This window comes from Opisthocomus hoazin, chromosome 16 (genome assembly GCF_030867145.1).
Source record: "Opisthocomus hoazin isolate bOpiHoa1 chromosome 16, bOpiHoa1.hap1, whole genome shotgun sequence".
Lineage (NCBI taxonomy): Eukaryota > Metazoa > Chordata > Aves > Opisthocomiformes > Opisthocomidae > Opisthocomus > Opisthocomus hoazin.
The window spans coordinates 21,614,819-21,635,496 of NC_134429.1; the positions used below are offsets into that span (position 1 = coordinate 21,614,819).

At 44.2% G+C, this 20,678-nt stretch overlaps 1 protein-coding gene across 2 annotated transcripts; it reads right to left on the reverse strand.

Annotated features, from left to right (window-relative positions):
- Window positions 1–329: 329 nt before the first annotated feature.
- DNAJC11 (DnaJ heat shock protein family (Hsp40) member C11) lies at window positions 330–20,573 on the reverse strand. Of its 2 annotated transcripts, none has more exons than XM_075437404.1 (16): window positions 20,438–20,573; window positions 16,959–17,088; window positions 15,095–15,168; window positions 14,210–14,311; window positions 8,905–9,033; window positions 8,066–8,188; window positions 6,693–6,766; window positions 5,473–5,662; window positions 5,001–5,086; window positions 4,441–4,557; window positions 3,252–3,407; window positions 2,880–2,949; window positions 2,700–2,757; window positions 1,880–2,022; window positions 1,272–1,401; window positions 330–590 (listed from the first exon to the last, which is right to left on the reverse strand). In XM_075437404.1, exons 1-16 carry the CDS (start codon window positions 20,507–20,509, stop codon window positions 565–567), a joined length of 1,680 nt encoding a protein of 559 aa, XP_075293519.1. In that variant the 5' UTR covers window positions 20,510–20,573; the 3' UTR covers window positions 330–564. The 2 variants fall into 2 exon arrangements, with proteins under 2 accessions (XP_075293519.1, XP_075293522.1); XM_075437407.1 differs by lacking the exon at window positions 20,438–20,573 and adding an exon at window positions 20,236–20,318.
- Between the last annotated feature and the right edge of the window lie 105 nt (window positions 20,574–20,678).

A 20,678-nucleotide genomic window follows, 5' to 3' on the forward strand; every position in this document is an offset into this window, starting at 1 on the left:
AAAGATACTTGTTCTTAACAAGTACATTTCAAATACAGATTTGAAATGGAAAACAATCTCTGTCCTCTTTCCAACAAAAGGATTTACACAGAGGCCTTCCAGAAGGTGGCCAGAGAACTTAACTTCCTCGCAGGAGCAGAGAAAGGTATGCCACCTACCCCAGGAAGTATGTGGAGCAGTGGGAACAACAGGTCTTCTTCACTGCTCAGTGCAAGTGTACATGGGACTGCACAAACAGACTGCGGGCAAATCGCAGCAGCGGAGACTTGGCTGCATGACGGGTGATGCTCAGTGCCCGCTCGCACAACCTCAGCAGAAAGCACTGCGCATTCAGAGTCACGTTGCTTTATTGGTTACTGAGCCACAATTCAGAGAAGTATTGCCTTGGAGCCACCTGTAGAAGCAGGTTCTCTCACTTTGTCTCCTAACAGAAGTGGCAGGACACCACCTGCTATGGGATAGTAAAAATAAAAATGTCTCTGTTCAAACTTGTAGCGTCCAGGGGAAGGTTTTGTAGTTTCCGTTGACCCAGGTACCATAACGGGTGTGCACGCTCTCACCACATTAGCCATCTGCGTCGATTCTGTGAGCTGTTGGATGAGAACAATGAATGGACACACGCCACTTCTGTCGGACGAGACACATCCTAGTTCGAACCTACCACTGTACCAGGGACAGACAGGAACGTTTCCGGCTGCTAATTAAACACCATTCACACACACCTCCAACATACTTACAGAAGCTTTGTAAGTTGGATATGCTTCTTAAATTGGGCCAGGGAGCTGGTCTAGAGTAAACAAGAGGTCTGTGCCCTTCATCCAACTCCCCCAGACCTACAGGGGTACTAGTTCAACTTGTCACTAGCAGATACTGGTTTCACAAAATTATTCTGGCAGGGAAAATGTTTTGGCAGATAGATAAATGGGGATGGGGAAGACATTGGTCTCAGGCCTCCAACTTGCCTTCAGGCATTCATTTCAGTCCCCACAGGGCAATCCAACGCTGTGAGCTGCCTGGCAGGGACACCAGCAGCTGCAGGAGGCCTCTGCGTCTAGCTCCAGTTAGATATGTAAGGTTAGATGGTACAAACAGCTGCCGTGGCGCAGCTGAGCTCTTTTAGGTCGTACTCCAGAGGCATACCATGGTCAGTCCATTTCCGTAACCCCAGCTCTGAACCCCACAACCCCCGTTCTGTGTGCTTTGCCACACAGGGCTGAAGCAATCCTTTACTGGTTCCTGCAGGAAGAAGCAGGGCGGTCCTTGCTACTTACATTGCTTTGGTATCCTAAGGGCCTCATTGTCAGCTGACATCACTTGGTGCAGAACTCCTCGGAACTGATAAAGCACTTTCAAACTCTTTTCCTCACCCACGCAGGGGTCGTAGAAACCTGGCAGCCCAGCCTTGAACCAGAGAAGGGCAGAATGAACATCAGAGGAAGGACTTTCATGGCTCTTCAACTGACCCAAACCATTTATTAGTGCCAGAACAAGATGTTATTTAAAAAAACAGGAGTTTTGTTGCCAGAGAGATGAGATGAGAAGCTAAGGAATCACCTCCCCAGTGGCAAGTTCTAAATGCAGAAAAGAGTAATTCGGTGGGGGAAGTTTCTGGTGTACAGCCCTAGAGTCTGTAACATGCACTGTCCCATGCTGCAAATACGGGGACACTGCTTCTTGGGCACTGGAAATGCCCAGAGAAACAGAAGTTCTTAGAGGTTCGTAACACTTGGTATGTAAACGGCTTTTGTAAAGCGATCTAGAGTCACTAGCTTCAAGCACACTGGAGAAATCCCCTGGTAGGACAGCATACGGTTCAATCAAAATTCTGAGTCACGCATTTGAGCTCTTGAGTCTGGGCTTTGACAGAACAGCTACGTACCTTGGATGCCTCTGTAAGGATGAGTTTAGAGTCTTTCACCAAGCACTGCAGGGGCACAGTCACATCTATTACTTTCACCTTCTCATTCTTCCTGCTGTTGTCATTAACAAACTTCCCATACCAGGCGTTCACGACAATCAAACCTGCATTTCACATGAAATCACAGATGTGATGAAAGGCCTCCCACTGACAGCTGGGCAGACACTGATGAAAAGACCATCCCGGTATTCTTTCCTGCTTTCAACGATATTTAAATATTCCCTGCCTGGACCCATGCTTCTCAAGACAGAAGAACATTTCTACTTGGGTGTTTGTTAGCAATCTTCAGCACTAGGACAGAATGACATGACTTCAATGCCACGCGGATGTGACAGTCCAAGTGGATGTCAGTCCACTCTGGAACATTCTCTTGGATATTGTTAGCAAACATCAGAATACTGATTTCCACTATGATCCAGGAGCAAACTGTGTAAGTGAGAGACTAGTGAAACCTAAACTTCAGACTGTAACCTTTGCACTACTTATACACACACCTCTTCTGTGAAGAGGTGAATCCAGACTATTGTTTTCAGCCTGTTCATCCACCTCACAGTATGTCCCAAGATAACATTCAGTGGATCCCTGCCAAGCTCAGGCACCAGAAGCTGAATCATAATGGAACTTCACCACTACACGTGCAATAGCAATTACACTGGGCTTCAATAGGGGTAGAAATGAAGAAACGACACCTTGCATTTCTCCCCATCAACCACCCAGCCTTTGTATTGTCCCTTCCTCTCTCCGAATTAATGGAACAAGTAAATGGTGTTGTATTCTTTACCCATTCTGGCTTCCTCCGCTTCAATTATCCTCCGGACGGACTCTTGCATTAACCGAACCTGTCACAACACAAGGGGGGAGCAAAAACCAAGCCGCATCAGACACTGTGTCCAAAAGAGCAAAGCACAGAGTGACAACAGCGTTCTTTAACTAAAGGGGATTAGTTACGGGAAAGACTTACCGCAGCTTCAGCTTCCTGCTTCTTCTGAAGGATGTCGCTAGCTGTACTCTCCCTTTGTTTCTCCAGCTCTCTGGCATAAGGAAGTCAACATCACGTCAGGTCTACACAGGGGATGGGATTCAGCCACAACGTGGCAGATGTCTGCTTACCCACCCCAATCACAACTGACCCACAATCTCACACAAATTAGTTCAGTTTTAAGGTTCTTCCCCACCTTTCAAGGTATTTTTGTAGGCTTCCAGAACTCAGCAGTACTGATGGTGTAGTGAACCACAGTGCCTCAGCTGGATATTCCAACCTTTGCACCAGGCTCCCAGAAGCACTTGAGTGGGACTTCCAAGCTCTGAATTTAAAAGAGTCTTGCAAGCTCACCTCTCCTTTTGTGCCCTGAGGTAGGGTTTGATGATTAGCCTATGCATGGCGAAGTAGATAACTAGAGGTCCCACGGTGGCATAGAATACAGCACTGGGAAGCAGCTGGTCTGTTAGGTGGACAGGGAAGAAGTAGGTCTGGCTAGCCCTATTCAACCTGGAACAAAAGAGAACAGTGGTAGGTAAGAGAAAATGCAGAGTTTAATGTGCTTGATTAAGTACACTTAGCAGCAGTGTATGCTGCTGAACAAACTGCTGAACCAAATAAGAGATGAATGATGAGCTCAAAAAGCTGAAAATCTGATAAACAACGGTAAGACAGACAGCTGACACCACCCATAGCCAGACTTTTATGTAGCAGACATCCCTTATGATAGTACCTGACCACCCTAAAGTGTTTTTTTTCATCTTAGAATTTATTTGGTCATTAATTTCACCAAGGAAAGGGACAAACATCATTATCAAAAGAAAAGAAAATGCTTATAGCGAAGGTCTGCGTTCACAACACTGGCATGTGCCTTCAAGGAAGGCGTGCATTTTCTGACGCTTATAATCTTATTTATTTTAGAAAACATTAGTCTTCTCAGGATGGAGTTGTTCACATCTTTACAGTTTCCACATCCTATTAGTCTTCTCAGGATGGAGTTGTTCACATCTTTACAGTTTCTACATCCTGGCATGCCCTCTGCTAACACCAATTAAAAATGCACTACAGTATACGAACCCTTCACGAGTCCTGCCCCTCTTTGTGAACTGCATCTTATGAACAGTATAATCACCTGTATCACCTAATGGTAATTCACTAATTGAAGTATATACTTGTGCACAGTGTTACAAAACCGGAATGCAGTTAAATCAATTTCTACTAATAATATTTTAAGAACTCTTCCATCCACTTACCATAATGCTCCAAACCTTACTTTAAGCTCTATTTTCAGAATATTTTGATGCACACACACACTAGTCCTGAAAGAGGTGGCTCAGGCTCAGAGTAACCCCGGCAGAAGGCACACATTGCTTCCAATGGACACCACTTGTGTTAGAGGTGAGGGCAGTTGCAACCTTTCATAGTGATATATCAATATACCTGTACTGCCCTCAAGTTGGGACCTTCCCACCTGAATATTGGAAATAGAATAATGCAGGTTATGGTTAGCCTCTACAATCCAGAGTTGTAATGTTGAACTGACTTGATTTTCAAAGACACTCCTTGAGGAACACCAACACTGACGGTGGCTCCTAAAATGCTGTGCCTGGAAATCTTCCTCTCTGCTCCATACTCCACTATGGTCCCAAAGAAACCCGTCCTAGAACGACAGAACCAAAGACTGGTAAGACAGGGAAGACTCTTGAATTTCTCTTCACTCAATTCCCCAACAAGTAAAACATGGAAATACATCTGTGTGTAGCAGCGGTTGGCTACTGCAAGACCCACGGTGTATCTACAAGCTGAGATTAGCCTTTTCAGCTTGTGAAGCAGCAAACAGACTACAAGAAAGTCTGGCTTTCTTATTGGTGATGATATAGATATATCACACACAAATGTTTTAAGTTCCACTTATCCAAAGAGGCCCACAGAGATAAGCCTCCACGACATTCATTTCAGCGGTTACTAGACTTAATTAATGAAAAGCAGATTCCCAAAGACAACAGAAGCATTTGATCTGCATGGAACCTGGAGGCTTACGACAGCAGAAGATGCCAGATTCTTCAGGCCATGAGCAATGTGAATTTCCTCTTGCACACTTACTTGAGAGAACCTTTCACTCGTGTTTGATCCTCATCCTGAAACTTATGCTGATAACTGACCATCATGAAAGAATGGGGGATTCCCAGCTGCAATACAAGAGGGACAAATGTATGAAAACATACCCTTGGCCACCACTGAATGTTCCCCCAAATTTCCTTTCTTAACCTTTTAGCACAGAAAACAGAGTAATGCTTGCCACTTATTCATCACAGCCTGCAATCTCTGCAATCTGTGTTGTGCATCCTGACCCTAACCTGAGCTGATCCACATTAGATATGGCAATGTTGGGTGCAAAGTTTTGTGCTCTGCCAAACGCAGCTGGTTACCCACGTTACATGTTCATATGAGACAGTACCAACTGCTCCGTTATCCTCTAGTCCCAAGTGAGAATACCGCTGGGCAGAAAAGCTGAGGCACTTCTCTCCCACAGGGTCATATCACTGTCCCCTGTGTACAGCAGCAGGACTCTCACCTGTAACGCCACGGTGAAATGGCTGGTTTTTGTATCCCGGACAATACTAGTGTTCATGGCTGACTGGATGCCCCACCGCCACTGCAAGTACCCCATTGTGTTCTTGTCGAGGTTGCGGGCTAGGACCGTGGTGAGGCCTGGGCGGATCCCACGGGACGAAAACTGCAGGGCACAGTTTGTAGTGATGAAACTAGGAGAAATAAGGAAAGCCTCATCAATGACAAAGCACAGGCTCCCAGATGGCCTCAAATTCCTTCTTGCCCAGAAGCCTTGCTGAATATGCAGAGACCATCCTGCAAAGAGCATGATGCCTGAGGATTTCAGGAAAAACTCAAAACTAATTTAGACTATACTGACTACAGCACTGCCCAGCAGAGCAGGCTCATGCCCTAGTTTATTGGTCTGTGCCACAACACTGCAACCAATGCAGCAAGCTACCCTCCAGCCTTTACCCTTCTTGCCCTAGGCAGATAAAGTCCTGGTCTTCTGTAGGGGCAGCACACTTGGCTGCTAGAAGATAGCAGCCCCGCTATTTAATAACCCTGAAGCATCAGCTCCAAAAACCGGCATTAAAGAACTCCGCAGGGAACAAGAACCATATATCATTTATATATATGATTCTATGATTCTGTGATTCTAGATAAGGCATATTTACTAAGTTAGAAAATACAAAAAGAAGGAAGTCTACATTGGCACCTACAATGCTCTGACATCTGCCTTTAATCACTACCCTTACCTTGTACTCTCCTTTGCAACTTGAGACCTCTATTCATTTGTAAATAGACACCACACTAGTGGCAAATTACGCATTGTTTCCCTAAAATATGACAAATCGTCTCCTCCTCTGCTGTCAGAAACTCTGTCTCACACACGGAAGCCCCAGAAGAGCTCTCCAATTTTTGTTCTGCTCCCAGAACAAACTTCTGTTGCTCCGATTGTGAGATCACGCCTCACAAATTCACGACAAGATGAAACACAAATCTAAGGACGTGGAACACAGGCTGTCCTTAAACTGGAAGTATGAAAATGGAGAACACCAACACACAAAAAGAATACAAGCATTTTGACTGGAACTAAAGCACAGCCTTAATTTCTATAAAAAAGAAATACCTAACTTTGCAGGGCAGAAAACAAACCCTGAATTAACATGGAAGAGAATCCAAGCCATTTAGTTCCTCAATGTGGAATATTAAAAATTAGACCATTTTTCTAACACTTACCATCTTGGTGTAAGATTACGGAATATCTTCAAACCGAAGAGAGGTCCCTGAAGGTCTCCTGCTCCAAACTCCAACTGTTAAAATACACAATGCCAAACTGTTATAAGAAAACACCTTTTACAACAGTGACAAAGTACTTCACAGGCGTCATTTACATCACAGACATTTTACACGTCCGAGTAACATTTACCACATATTTCAGCATCCTCTGTTTTCTGCTAGTTTTGCATTCAGAATAGAAGGTGTCTCAGAGTATGGTCCTCATGAGTAAAATAAAGCCAGTTTCATAGCGCTACAGGCTACCGCTACTAGCACCTGCTCTGGCTGCTCCAGTCAAAATGGAGAAAACACCTCCATCACAGCCCCACAACGGCCAGCAAGGCTTGGCTGCTGTCCTCTGAGGATAAGTGTCCTTCTCAGGACAGCCTCACAGTAGCGTTGTTGGCAGTTCTGCTGCTGCACCGTCTCAGCATCTGCTGCTTCATCCACTAGTCTGGGTGACTTCCAGGGCTGCTATTCAATGTTTACTTGGTGCTGTTCAGTCTCGCTAATGAAAGCGGTTATTAGACCTGACACTTTTCATGACGAAACCTGCAAAAGCAGTTCCTACTACATCGGCATCTCCCAAGTATGTTTATTACATGGGGTTTTTAAAACTTTTTTAGTGAACTGATTCATGACAATATACATGAGCTCCTGTACTACCAATATCACAAAATCCTAATGCAAATCAAATGCCTCATGAATTCTCAAACAAGACGAAAACTCCCATTTCTCACAAGCTGAGGAAATCGGTTAGCAGGAGCTAGTGTGTAAAAAGTAAGCCGTAGAAAGCAGCCACCTGCCAGCCATAGCAGCAATGCCACGAACGTCCCAAACAAAGCCACTGGCCTAGCAAGGCACAGCTTGCAGGTGGTAATGTGGGACCTTCCAGCTACTTAGATCACATCTGCCTGGGAGTCAAACTCTTATCCCCCATAACTTCTTCCCTTGTGAGCAGAGCAGTTGTTGAAGTGAAGGCAAACTATCACGCTGCCCCATGGTGCATACTCACAGCACCCGAAGGCACCTGAGAGGCTTCAGGCAGTGAAATCAGAAAGGCCCTGGAGACAACAGGTAACAATTCTGTCAGCGTAAGTGAAGGCCAAAATGCACAGCCAAATGGAAATGGGAAACAATTACGAAAAAACAAGGTTTGGCCATCCCTTTTTCTCAAATTCCTTTGAGAATTCCTTTTTATACATTCTACAAAATGTAGAAAATGAGAGGTTGAACAGAGCTAAAGTTCCCTACATAAAATAAACACTAGGTAACTAATCCAAGCAGCCTGAAATAGACTGGATATAAAAATGCATAACAGCTAGTACTCTTACCTCTCCCCATCCCTTGGCAGATGTCACTCGTCTCAGAGCAAGATTAATTGATCCACCTCCATTCCCATTCTGGGTGGAAAGGTTACCAGACAGTATTGCTGTGTCCGTGGCAGTCAGTGGTGCCTGAAAAATGAATATATTGTCATCAATTACTCTGATCCCAATTCACACATTTAATGCATATTATGCAAGGACATAATCATGACTGCAGAGACTGTAAGTGCAGAGAGACAGGTAATGCTCCAGTTGGCTCCTTGTCATCCACTAAGCCCAAGTGTTTGAACCAGACATGGCCACATTTGCTCTAAATTTTGTAGCCAAAGATCAAATATGGCAAAAAGTGAGATAATTCTTACAGTACCAGATATGTGTGATGCCTTTAATGTACCACCTTGAAGTCCTGACCCTGAACTGCAAAACCCTTCTCATCTCACTAGCAGACTAAATTCTTTCAACTCTCTGGAACAGAGGAAACACTCCCCCTTGTTTTCCTCTCCCACATCCTCGAAACTGGGTGCTGTTCATTTTCATACACGAAATACTCCATGTACAGTGAGAATTAGATGCGTGCTTTCAACCACAACTGAGCCTCCCTGCTAGCAGGAAGGCAGGACCGCAGCAGCCTACAAACCAGTCACACAAATGCATGCCGCACGGTCAACACGCAGCCCTGCTGGAACTGAGCTTTCTCCTCCTCCCACCCATGCTGGAAATCATGTCCTTCCCTAAACCAAGATGAGAACCCCCTGAACAGTGTTTCATTTTCTGTTGCTTTGCACTGTAGTGCCTCATTAGCTCAGGCCCTGCTCCGCACCAGCAGCAGTGTCTGCCCTCCTTACCTCAATGGACTGGGATATGTGCATTTTGTTTATCTCAATCTGGGGAAAGCTGCTCCCAGGCACATCTTCGTACTCTTCATCGTAACGATCAAAGAGGTCAGTGGCATCTATTCCAACACTAATTGTTCCCTAAGGAATGACAAGTGAAACGAGTGCTTAGCATTAACAAACATCCAGCACACATAGGCCAAATGGCTAAACCATCTTTGTATATGATTAAATTTTTGCAGTTTTTTCTTGTTCTGCAATTACCTTTTCCACTGTAGAACACGTTTCTTACACATTCAAGACAAACAAAAATGAATGATTACAATATTCTAAACCAGCAATATAAATCATAAACTAAATTGTACAAAGGACAGCTTTTCAGCAGGAAAACCTGTAACGCTAGTAGGCAATTTTTCTATTATGACACATTACAGAAGTAGGTAGAACACTTTTACACAGCAGGTTTATTCTTCCCCCACAACTGACTCTTCTTTGTCAGTATTTTAAAGCTGAAATAATATATTTTAGAAAAATATTTACTTCAGTGGATCTTGGCCAGAAATCCTCCAAACGCTTTCTTCTTATCAGTTATCAGAAACAACTTAGTTTTGAGCTGCCTCATTCACTTGCAATTGACCTCATGAGTCAAAAAATATATTTTCCTAGTTTGTATCTTGTAATCAGAAGAAAAGCTTGATAAAGATAGGAAATATTTACCACCTGCTAAAAGTCTTTCTCAGACCATAGAAAAGCTTATTCCTACCAAAAACCAGGCCACAGCTAAACAGTCTGGCTACTTGCTGCTGTGCTCCCTCAGACTAACTGCAAGGGTGGGTTTATTTCAAAAGGGCATGATTAGATCCTTGTCTGGGTCATATAACCTCAACAGGCTTTGGAAACCTTCCCTACAGACCTCTTAAACAGCATTCCAGCTCACACAACATGTACCAGTTGCAATTAAAAAAACCCCTCTGTGCAGCAGCACAGAATGAGCTCTGAGCAATTTGCATATAGAAACTCAATAGCTGGGTAGGTACAAAAACCACTCACAAAGAGTCCAAGTACTGATGGAATAAATTCTTGTTTCAGTCTGAGTGAGCCTTTTTCCTCGCTCACTCCACTCTAATCAAACGCTGAACCATAAATACAGGAAGAACTGCAGAGTTTGACAGGACTCAAAACTTCTCTCTGGTTTGGCTCCCAACTATTTATTTGCTGTGGAGATTCCCAACGTCTCCTCAATGCTTATTTTCTGATTTCTCACACAGCAAAATTTGGGTAAGTATTTTAACACAGGAAGGTGTGATTACTTGCAGGAGAACTCTGGAACAGGGGCTGTGCCCTAGCCATTCACAAACACCTCTTGGTAGGCTGGCGAATTTCAAAGCAATTGCGCTCATCGTTCTGTTAGTGGCAGCACCAAGGACAAGCTCCTGCCCTCTACGCAGACTACTTTTCAGGAACCGTCTGCAAAGTGACCTTCAAGGGATCTGCTCTCCAGACGCTACAGCTTCTTCAGTTTCAGCCTCTCCTACATTGCGCTGCTCCTTGAAGCGAGGCCAAAGAGTGAAGCAAGGCAAACGCACCAATTGCCTAGGAAGCGGCGCAGCCCTGCCTGCTCTCCGGCCCTCTGGAAAGACACGGAGTAGAACAGCCAAAGAGAAACAAAACGTGCCAACTCCACTAGAATAAATTCCAGGAAATGCACTCCAGAGTGGTTGACCAAACGTGTCTAAGTACAGGTGAGCATCTATTTTAACAAAAGAGAGAACTATTTCCATTTTTTCATGATGCTCTTCAATTCAAGGAAGTGCAAAATCCAAGATCTTTTGTAACAGAGACAGGATGGAAAGAAAGGTTTTCCATGCAGAGCACCACGTTCGGCACAGAACCTTTGCCAGACTACAACTTTAAATTCCAAGGTAAACGTTTTTAAACAAAGGATATCATGCTGAGTAGTAAGCATGCTGAATTTGAATGCAAAAAGACAGAAAACTGCATATTTTAAACTCAGACCAGAACATCAGCGGCAGTAAAGATTTCTCAAGAATTTGCATTTAAAAAAACCCACTCAAGAGCATCTTACTTTATTACGTTTATTCCTACCATGATGCTTGTACTCTTTGTAAAGATGCACCACAGTCCACACACATTCCTCAAATTCATTGCACCTCCTTTCAATCATACACAAAACCTTATTATTTCCTTTTTCACATCTATGAATTTTAAAACAAATATCCCTCCCAATGAAAAAAGAACACCTGAACCTACCCGTGAAAATCCACATGACCCGCTCAGAGGAAAGCAGTGTCTCCATTCCCTCCCCAGCTCCCCAGCAGACCTTCCATTTAGCTGCCTTCCGCTGAAGGGAGCAGAGGACTCCGTGCAGACACTTCACCTCCCACCAGGCAGGTGAAGTCACCCTCCGAGGCCTACAGATCCTGGCAAGAGAACTGGCTCAGGTGCGAGCACAGGAAAGGCAGCAGATGGTAAAGTTAAAAATATTCCCAGAGAACGACAGCACCCCCTACGCCACCGGATAATGGGGAGGGGACGGCTGCTGCTTGCAGCTCCCCATCAGCCACCTGCTCAAACCAGTGGAAATGAAAAAGCCCTCCCCACAGAAAGAGCAGCAGGGAAAAAGCTGTAAAGCTCTGCTCAGAAGTCGGCAGTGCACGCACACAACGTGCCGCAAAGCGCACCGACTCAGCAGGGCAGGAAGCTGGGGAGCAGCACTACAGAACCGTCAGAGCTGTTTTCTGGTATTATCTTGTAAAATCACCTCTATTTGCCATCCTGTGAATGCAAAACAGACTTCAGTGACGGAATTACGAGGTGTGCCAGAGAAGAATATACTCCCTGCTCGCCTCTTTTCTTAGGGATCTACCTTCTGGAAGGTGACATATGGAAGCTGTGCAAGAGTAAGCCTTGAGGGACCTGCATTTCTTAGATGGTGACCTTGCGCAGCAGGAAAATAACAGGATTTAATTTCTCCTAACACGAAGCGGTTCTTCTCAAATGAAGTAATGAACTTTTCAACCCTTCTGTACGTCTTTGAAAGCAAAAACAAAGCTCTAAAAACAAATAATAGACTCAATTCGAAACCTGCCAAATTGCCTACATCTGGTTATTGCTAAACATTTCTGGTTAGAATGCTTTATTTTGCTGGAACCATTTTACAGAACTGACAAAATGTTGGAAATTTTAAAATAACTTGCGTTCGTGTATGAAATGATCACAGCTGCGCTACCTAATTCCAAAGGAACACTGCCTGGAGAGACATTTCTATAGGCTGCCAATCAGCAATTGCTGTAAACACCCAGATGGCTAATTTTATCACAGGACACAGAGGCTGAAGCTTACAATGCAGCTCCGCTTTTTACTGCTCACAGCCGTGGCCAGGAGCCCAGATAAAATGTCAAATTCCCAAAGCCACAGAGAAGCACGAGGTGGAGATAACCATGTTCCTCCCCGAGAACACCCTTCTGACCCCAGTCACCCTCATCTCCAGCGACAGTTCGACTTGCCTGTTTTGTGGCATCCCGAAATCCCTTTCCACCCGGAATAATGTTGCCAGCAGATATTCATGTAACAACTTATGCTTATTTACCCTTCCAGTACAAACAAGTTTTTAGTATTTGTGCACTATCCACAACAGCCTGGTGATCTGTGTTCGTCGATCTGCTTTGCTAAGACCAGTGCAGATCCAAAGTCTGTGCCAAGGTGAATATCTCAAAGCATTACAGGTCTTCCCAGATGGACATTTTTCTGATACACTCCTAAGCATTACTGTACTCACACTTCTGTCTACTCAGAAAACACTGTGATTTTAAACTGCTGGCCATGAAAACACCAGCAACTTTCAAAAACAACAGTAATAGTAGTTAATCAACTGGCAGTTTGTTTCTCAGGTTATACAAGCTACGCTGCAACATGACAGAAGTCCATACATGAACAAGACGACACAGGAGACCTTCTCTTTCAAAGCCACTAAAATAGTACAGCCAACTGTGCTTCAGTGCTTCAAGATGCAGAATCTGCACTTACTGTAATCCTCCAGCAAGGGCTCTGGGAATACCCAGTTTTACACCAAGAGCAGAAGCATTTACAAATAAAACAAAAATTGATGTATTATTACAGTTTATTTTTCCAAGACTGAGAAAGTTTCTTTGTCTACATAAATATCTGCACAGTTACCTCGGGGTAGATAGAGGAAAATCATGGCTCTCCACCATGGACCATTTCTATACTGCATAGAAGAAATGGATTTCCAAGTAATCTTTCAAAAAAGAGGCTTTTAAGCAAAAAAACCCAAGAAAACTATAGATCCAGATAGACTAAAGTACGAATAGATTTGGTGAGCATAGAAGCAGCTCGTGGATAATGTTATTCACTGCATGAGAACTAAGATTTTTGTGATTCAACAAGCTTTGAAACCTCACTCAGTGACGATCCTGACAAAACCTGGGTTTGCCTAGCATACTTACCAAGCCAAGAACCAGCAAAGGCATTGGCATTCTGAACTGTCAGAGTATTCCAGTCGCAGCAGGTGACTGAGGAAGCAGAGGTCAACCATCATTTCCACCTCTCCCTGTCACCCCAACGCTACCACAAGAACATCACCCTCAACATGGTATTCTTGATCATCTTTGAACAGCCAAGATTCAGCTGCAAGGTGGGTCATTTAGCGTCAGTTTATGGCTGCTCTAAAACTGAGAGATGCGAATGGAATGCTCTACGATTCTCATCCTGAGCGTGTGATCAAGCTTTCCTAGAAGAGGCACCGACTGTGAAACTGGCAAGACCCCAGTCCTTTTTGGGCTTAGTTTGTTCACTGCGCTGCAGCCAGAAGAGTTCTGCTACCCAGCTGGTTTGGTAGCTGCCTTGCATTTTTCACTGGTTTCAAAGCTGCATTTGAGTATCTCCCTGCTTTGCTGTGACACTACAGCAGTGTCGAACGTAAAACCTACCAGATAACTGCAGAGAGTTTCGTTTTATTTGGAATACTTGGAAAGAAATCATAACCATTTCAATGTTAGGTCTGTTCTCGTGAACTTGCTGAAAGAGATATTTTGCTCCTGCATGCTTCAATGACAAAAAGAAAAAGAACTTTCAACCGAGGATTACTGTTCAAAGAATCAGATGTTTTCCCTACACTGTCCAGAGAAACTGCGTATTCAAAAAAGGAAAAGTAACTCACTAAGTGTAGATACCTAAGGGGCTATTTACTATAGCCCCACATCTAGGCTCATCTCACCTTGCATATTTGTAACAATTACAGATTCGCTCTTGAGACTGGGATGAAGTCTTTGCTTACCTTTGGATTAGTTCGCTGCTGCAGTCTTCTCTCTTCCCTCTCTCTCTGCAAACGCTCAAATTCTTCCCTGATTTCAGCTGGAGTTCTCTTCCTTTCCACAACCTGCTCAAAAAGAAATCAAAAACAAAAGATTACCAAAAAGAGCATGCTCGGGGTATTGCATTGCTGATGGGATGAAGGTCCACCGGTATGCTCTAACATGCTGCCCCTGCTGCTGCTGTAAGCCACTCTGCGTGAATTTCAATGCTCAGAGTCTGGAAGCAAACACCTGGGCCAGATCAAATGGCAAGCACAAGAGAAAATCCCCTGCTCTGAGAGAAGGGAAAGTGGTCTTGTTATTTCTGTTCCCTTGACAAAACCACGGCATGTAGCTTTCAGACCACAAGTACAAGACACTGCAATCAACTAAGACTGGCAGAGGCTAGCAAGGGGACTTAACAATAGGAAAGCCAGGAATGGACAAATTCTCTTTCAAAGCCCATAAAAACTAACCAAATAAAAAAAAAACAACCCCAAAAAGCACAGAAAGAAAAAGTAATTTCAAACTCAGAACCTAGCTGATGTTGGAAAAAAGTTCTGGAAGAAAAAGATGAGACTAGATGGACAATACTGATGCATTTGCCTAAGACAAAGATGTTGCCTGTCACGGTAATCTCCTGTTAGGGAACTCTGAATGTCAGGTTTATTGTTCTCTTGTCAAGTGAAAAACCTAAGTATTCTCTGAAAATCCATTATGGTGTTTCAGCAGAGACAGAGAGAGACAGAAATAACTAAACAAGGATGCCTTCAAACAAACAGGCATTCATTATTGTTAATATAACAGAATGTCAGATAAAGGTGGCTTTCGTCAATTCCACTGCCCGTAAGGTGCTAAATTTCTCTCACCTCCCATCCTTCCATTTCCAGTCCTCTCCTCCCATATATGTCATAGATGGCTCTGGTCTGTGGATCACTAAGCACTGCAAGTTAAAAATCAAAAGAGAGGAGAGAACTCAGTTTCCGGTCTTCCCCTTGAATTTCCGACCAACACACTAGTGTTATTTTGAATTCAAGCACAGATGCTGGAAACGCGTTGCTCTACAGTTGCATCCAATTCTTACATTAACTCCCTTTAACGTTTTCACATGCTATATTAACAGGATACGTTGACTTTTTTCTTACTTCTAAAATTAAAAAGTGAAAAGAACACAAGAGAGACATGCAGACCAGCTGAATGTGCAGTGGGGTTTTTCAATATTACTTTTTTTGACTGAAGGGTGACATAAGCCCTCTAACAATCAATGGGATTATTAGCAATTCAGCCACAGAAGTCCCTGGAAACGTTCTGAGGAAGAATGACGTCTACCTCTGTTTACCTTTCAGAGTTCTTTGGTGCTTCGCTCCCTGTCTTCGATCTTCTGTACCATCCCTGTCCACTGATCCTTTCCCAACCAGCCCAAACACGTGAGGCACGCCAAGCACCAACAAAACAACTTCCATGAAGCAATTCACACCTTGTCAAACATTAACTACAGGCTAACTGCAAAAATGCATGTGGAATTTGAATCTCACTAAAAGTCAACCAATGCAACGAAGAAAATAAAATACACCAGGAGACTGCAGAATGGTTACTTTGGAAAAAGACTGCACATAGAATTACGAAGAATCTCTGAAATGTAAGGCATATTTAACTGTACAATGTCTCATACCACACCCTTCCTTATTTAAAAAAAAAAATCATCAGTATTTTCCCACAGGGTCCCAGGCCTGCTTTGTAATTATCATGTATTTCTTTCGACTGCGGTGGAACTGATGAGCCTTCAGGGAGCCGGGCATGTATATTAAGGCAAAAAGAGGCTTATGCTAGTAATTGAGCTTTGATCTAAATGACTTTAAGACTATTGAACTTGCTAAATGTCACAGGCAGATACTGTTTTTTATAAACTCTGACAAAATGCATCTTTTGCTGTGTGATATTAAGAGATGGAAGAGGAGGGGGAAAAAATAAGCAGGAGGTGGGGTGGCTTATTTTCAAGATGTCAAAATCCTTGCTTGTAAAATATTACGCTCACATTTGGTACTGAACGAGCAACAATTTATATATACTTCACAACACAGAGCCAAGCAAAGCCACAGAATTCAAGGGGAAAGTTGGCCCTACTGTAAGACCCACTCACCACATCAAAATTAAATGACTGAAGCATCCTAAGTTTTTATTCCTCATGTCATCAATGCAAGACCTTCACTGTTTTCCCCAGCAAAAGCTACCTACGGTGACACCAAGATTTAAGTAAATGTTGGCTTAATTCACAATATTTTTAAAGGGTTTTGGCATCATTGAATGAGAAAAAAACCCCTAACTACTATAAATCCATTGTCCTTATCTCAGTCTTAGAATATGGAAGAACTTGCTGAAAAACAACAGAGACTGCAATCAAGTGATAGAGAACAGAAATTCAGGATGCATCAGTTCAAAAGTAAAATAGGAAACTTTCTGTTTGAAGCTTTTCAGTGCTTCAACATTCAGGAAGCAGGAAATAAGACAGAGACTCCAGTTCTCATTCATTGCAGAATTTATACTGCATTGCTCCTCTGCTTTACAGGACAGAAGCAGGAAAGAAAGAAGCAGGAAAGAAAGCACTGCTAAGTATCCGCAAATTTTATCATTACTTTGTAATAATATTTATCTTCCTCAAAAAGCACGAAGACATCGCCCTCCTTCTAGAAAACCCCTGAAAACAGTTTCTGCAAACTTCAAATTTCCACTGACCTTCATAAGCTTGGTGAACAAGGTTAAACAGCCGCTCAGCTTGTGTTTTGAGCTCCGGGTCTCTGTGCTTGTCTGGATGGTACAGCATACACAGTCGGCGGTAGGCAGCTTTTAGCTCTTCCTGAGTGGCCTGTGAGAAGCAGTAAAAATGAATTAAAGTACAACCAATGCCACTTAAAAACAACCATTAGCAAGATCAGCCCTGAAGAAGTCCATCAGCTATCACATTTCTTTTCCTTACACAGAAGGAAATACCTAGGTACAAAAAGTTAAGCCAAAAAAAAAACCCGCAACACCCAAGCAATCTGTGTTCATACATTATTTTTATCAGGCAACTACTGTCTCCTCAATTCGATGCAGAAGAGCAAAGAAAAAGTGACCTCAGGATAAAAACACTTAAAGCAAGAAGCGTAAAGCCACAGCTTTACACGCAACCCTTCACGGCTATGCTCCCTAGCATCTCCCTTCCCATGCAGCAAGGGCTCTCTGTCGGGCTGTGAGAAAGGAATCTGTAAGAAAGGGCACCATCTGCCCTCAGAAGCACACTCATCTGCAGTACATGCATAACCAGAAGAACAGTGTATCACTAAATGCATCAAGAAGAAAAAAAAAAAAAAGCCCTACTCTTTACCACAACCACTCTGGAATTTTAGATGGCACCTGGCTTCATTCCAAAGACACATGGTGGAAGCAGATTTCAGATGGCTCTTTCAGAATCAATGGAATAAACGCCCCCCCCCTTCCATTACCACGTCTCAGGAGACAACCTCGCAGCAATATTATTTTTTTAATCTAGACAGTCCTGGTAATTTCCCCTTTCTCATCTCAGTCCTGCAACAGTCCTTATATTGCAGCAGCCATCTATTCCTTGGAGGCTGATTAGCAGGTTAGAAGTGCCGGTGCCAAAATCAACCAGAACTTCTCCAAAAGGCACAGGCAGTGCACGCAGCTTCACAGAGCTACCAACCGTCCAGGCACAAAACTGTCCAGGCAAGAGTCGATTCCCAGGGCGCAGGGAGCAGGACCCACTTCTCTGCCCCAGGAAAAACATGCAGAGTGAAATAATTCCTCCAAGTGAAGGCCATCCCTTTTGTTATAGCCGGGGGTCACAATGGACAGGAAGGCAATGCCAGCAAGAGAGAAGGGGGCATCCAGAAAATAACAGAACTTAAAGACACAGATTCCAATTGCTCTTAATGCTCTTCACAGACTGAAGCTTTCACGGTTTCCAAGGTTTCACCACGGAAATAAAGGCCCTAAATGTCCATTTCTTGGAGTAACACCTTTTTTCAACTTGTGTTAAGGAGAGTCCTGATTTTCATCAAAGAAATGCATTCACTTGTATACCAAAGCTAGAAACCCATTCAGTTTCAAGGACAGCTTAGAATATAGCTTTTCTCTGCACATTTGTACTATTTTATGTTAATGTTCCTTAAATGACACAGCAAAAGAGGCCCTGCCAAGTTTACCGGCCCCAAGATAGTAAAAGTAGCTACATATCAGCTCTTCTCTTTTCACCACCTTGTGCTTTCTCAGACATAGAATTTTCATTTGACTGAGAAGGCAGGGGAACATATAGGTCTAAAATGGCATTCTTTAATCAAAGCAATGATAAATGGTTTAATGAGCTATTGATTATGTAATAGCAAGGAGCAGCTTCACTTTTTATAAATGCCATGTTCAATAAAATGTTAGATTGGGCCTTTCATCATCATTGAATAGCTCGGGTCATTGGTTCAATATTTCATGAGCAACAGCCTCTTAGAAACCGCTAAAGAAATACTGACATCATTTCAAATTGCAATGAAATACATAACTCAGTAATAATCATATGTAAGTTACATTTTTATTACCAAAATTCCTGGCAAAATTAAAAGGCGTCCAATCTCCCTACTCGAGGCTTAAACGGCTTCATTTAACTTCTCAAACATGCCACCACATTTTTAGTGGATTGAAATCTATAAAAGATTAAACATTTATACACACACGAAAATTGCTGCTCGGCAGGCTTACTCTCCTCATTGGGGCTGCAAAGTTCAGTGGTTAACTATTATTTTAAGCTCAGCTGCCACATCACACAAAGTTGGCTCAGCACACAGAAATGCAAATTCACTGCATTCCACTGCTACACAGCATAGTACTACTGAATTTAATTAGCAAGGGGTAATTAACGAAGCTTCTAGTACTCTCAGTTGGAATTACTCCCTCAAAGACCAATTTAACTTGGTTTCCAGCTCCCTGCTGTACCAAACCTGAATTTTCTGATCCCTAGCGAAGAGCTGAAAGCCTAGCTAAGCTAACTATTAAGCCTTTCTTGTTAATCTCTCAAGCAGTCACAAACCTCGTGTGGTTCCTACAGTTTCCTTTTAGCCTCTACATCTGCACACTGCTGACATTTGAAGGGTGAATTACAAAAGCCACTGAGTGATCTAAAAGCGCGGCCCACTGGCTTTTAACAGGACTCCAGCTTGAGCTGCACAGAATTTTTTCGAAAAAGAGCATGCTTTACCACACGGCATTAGAGTGTTCTGCAAACAGAGTTACTTTCACACATTTTTCCTTCAGAAATGCAGAAGATTTCCGTAAACAAGACACAGGAGACTGCCACCAAGCCCACAAGTACTGACAGTAACTGCAAAGATAATTTTTTCAGAGCTTTCCCACTGAATTGCTTCTAAGTCTTGAACTCCTACTCTACACAGCAGTAGTTCATTAAAAGCCTTCTTCCGTTCAAATTGTCAAAGTCTAGACCGACATGCTTGAATAATGAAGGCTGCTTACACACACCCGTACCCACACATCTATACAGTGTGTACATACATTGCTATTGCATTTGATGAACCAAACTACACCACAGCCCATACATCCAGATCTGTGGCGATTTTCCTAACCATTACTACAAAAAAGTAAGTTCCAAAGTGTTCAGGTGTAACAAAACTGCATCAATTAATACTCATCTATCACGAAAAATGAAACCGAGGACTACTGACCCTCCTTTTTTTGAGGAGAGCGCTGTTTTGCAAAGAACGCAGGTGTTTCCAACTCGAAAACATTTGGAAAGTCCACCCAGCCCCGACGAGAAGCAGAGGAACACATAACCAAAGAGATAAGCACGCTAAGATGCACGTACGCAGGCTGAGCCCGAGCCGCCCCACGCCCCGCGGAACGCAGCTCGGAAGGGCTCGCCCCAGCAGCGACCGCCTCACCCTTGGCCCTCGTATCTCGCCCCGCACGCTGCGCACACACCGAACAGCCCTGCGACCCGCGTCGGACTTACGAAGTCCCGCTCTCGGGCAGCGGCTGCCTCGGCCCGGGCCGCAGGACGCGCTCAGGCAGCCGCGCTCCCGCCGCCGGGCCCCGCAGCGGCCGCGGCCCGGCCTGCCCAGGCGGGCACCGGGGTCACGGCCTGCCCGGCGCCACCGCCCGGCCCGGCCTGGCCCAGCCCCGCCGCCCGGCCCCGCCGCCGCCGGCAGGCCCACCTCCCGCCGCACGTTGAGCAGCGAGTAGTAGTCCTCGTTGTCCGGCACCTCCTCCCCCAAGGCCGCCGCCATCTTCCCGACCTCTCACCCCGCGCCGCCGGGCGTGGCAGCGCCGCAAGACCGGGGGCGAGGCGCCCCGGCGCCGCTTGCTGCCGCGCCCCCCAGCGGCCCGGCGGGCCGAGCGCTGCGCATGCGCCCGGGCACTCTAAAGCACCTCTCTCTGCCGAGCCGTCTGCGCATG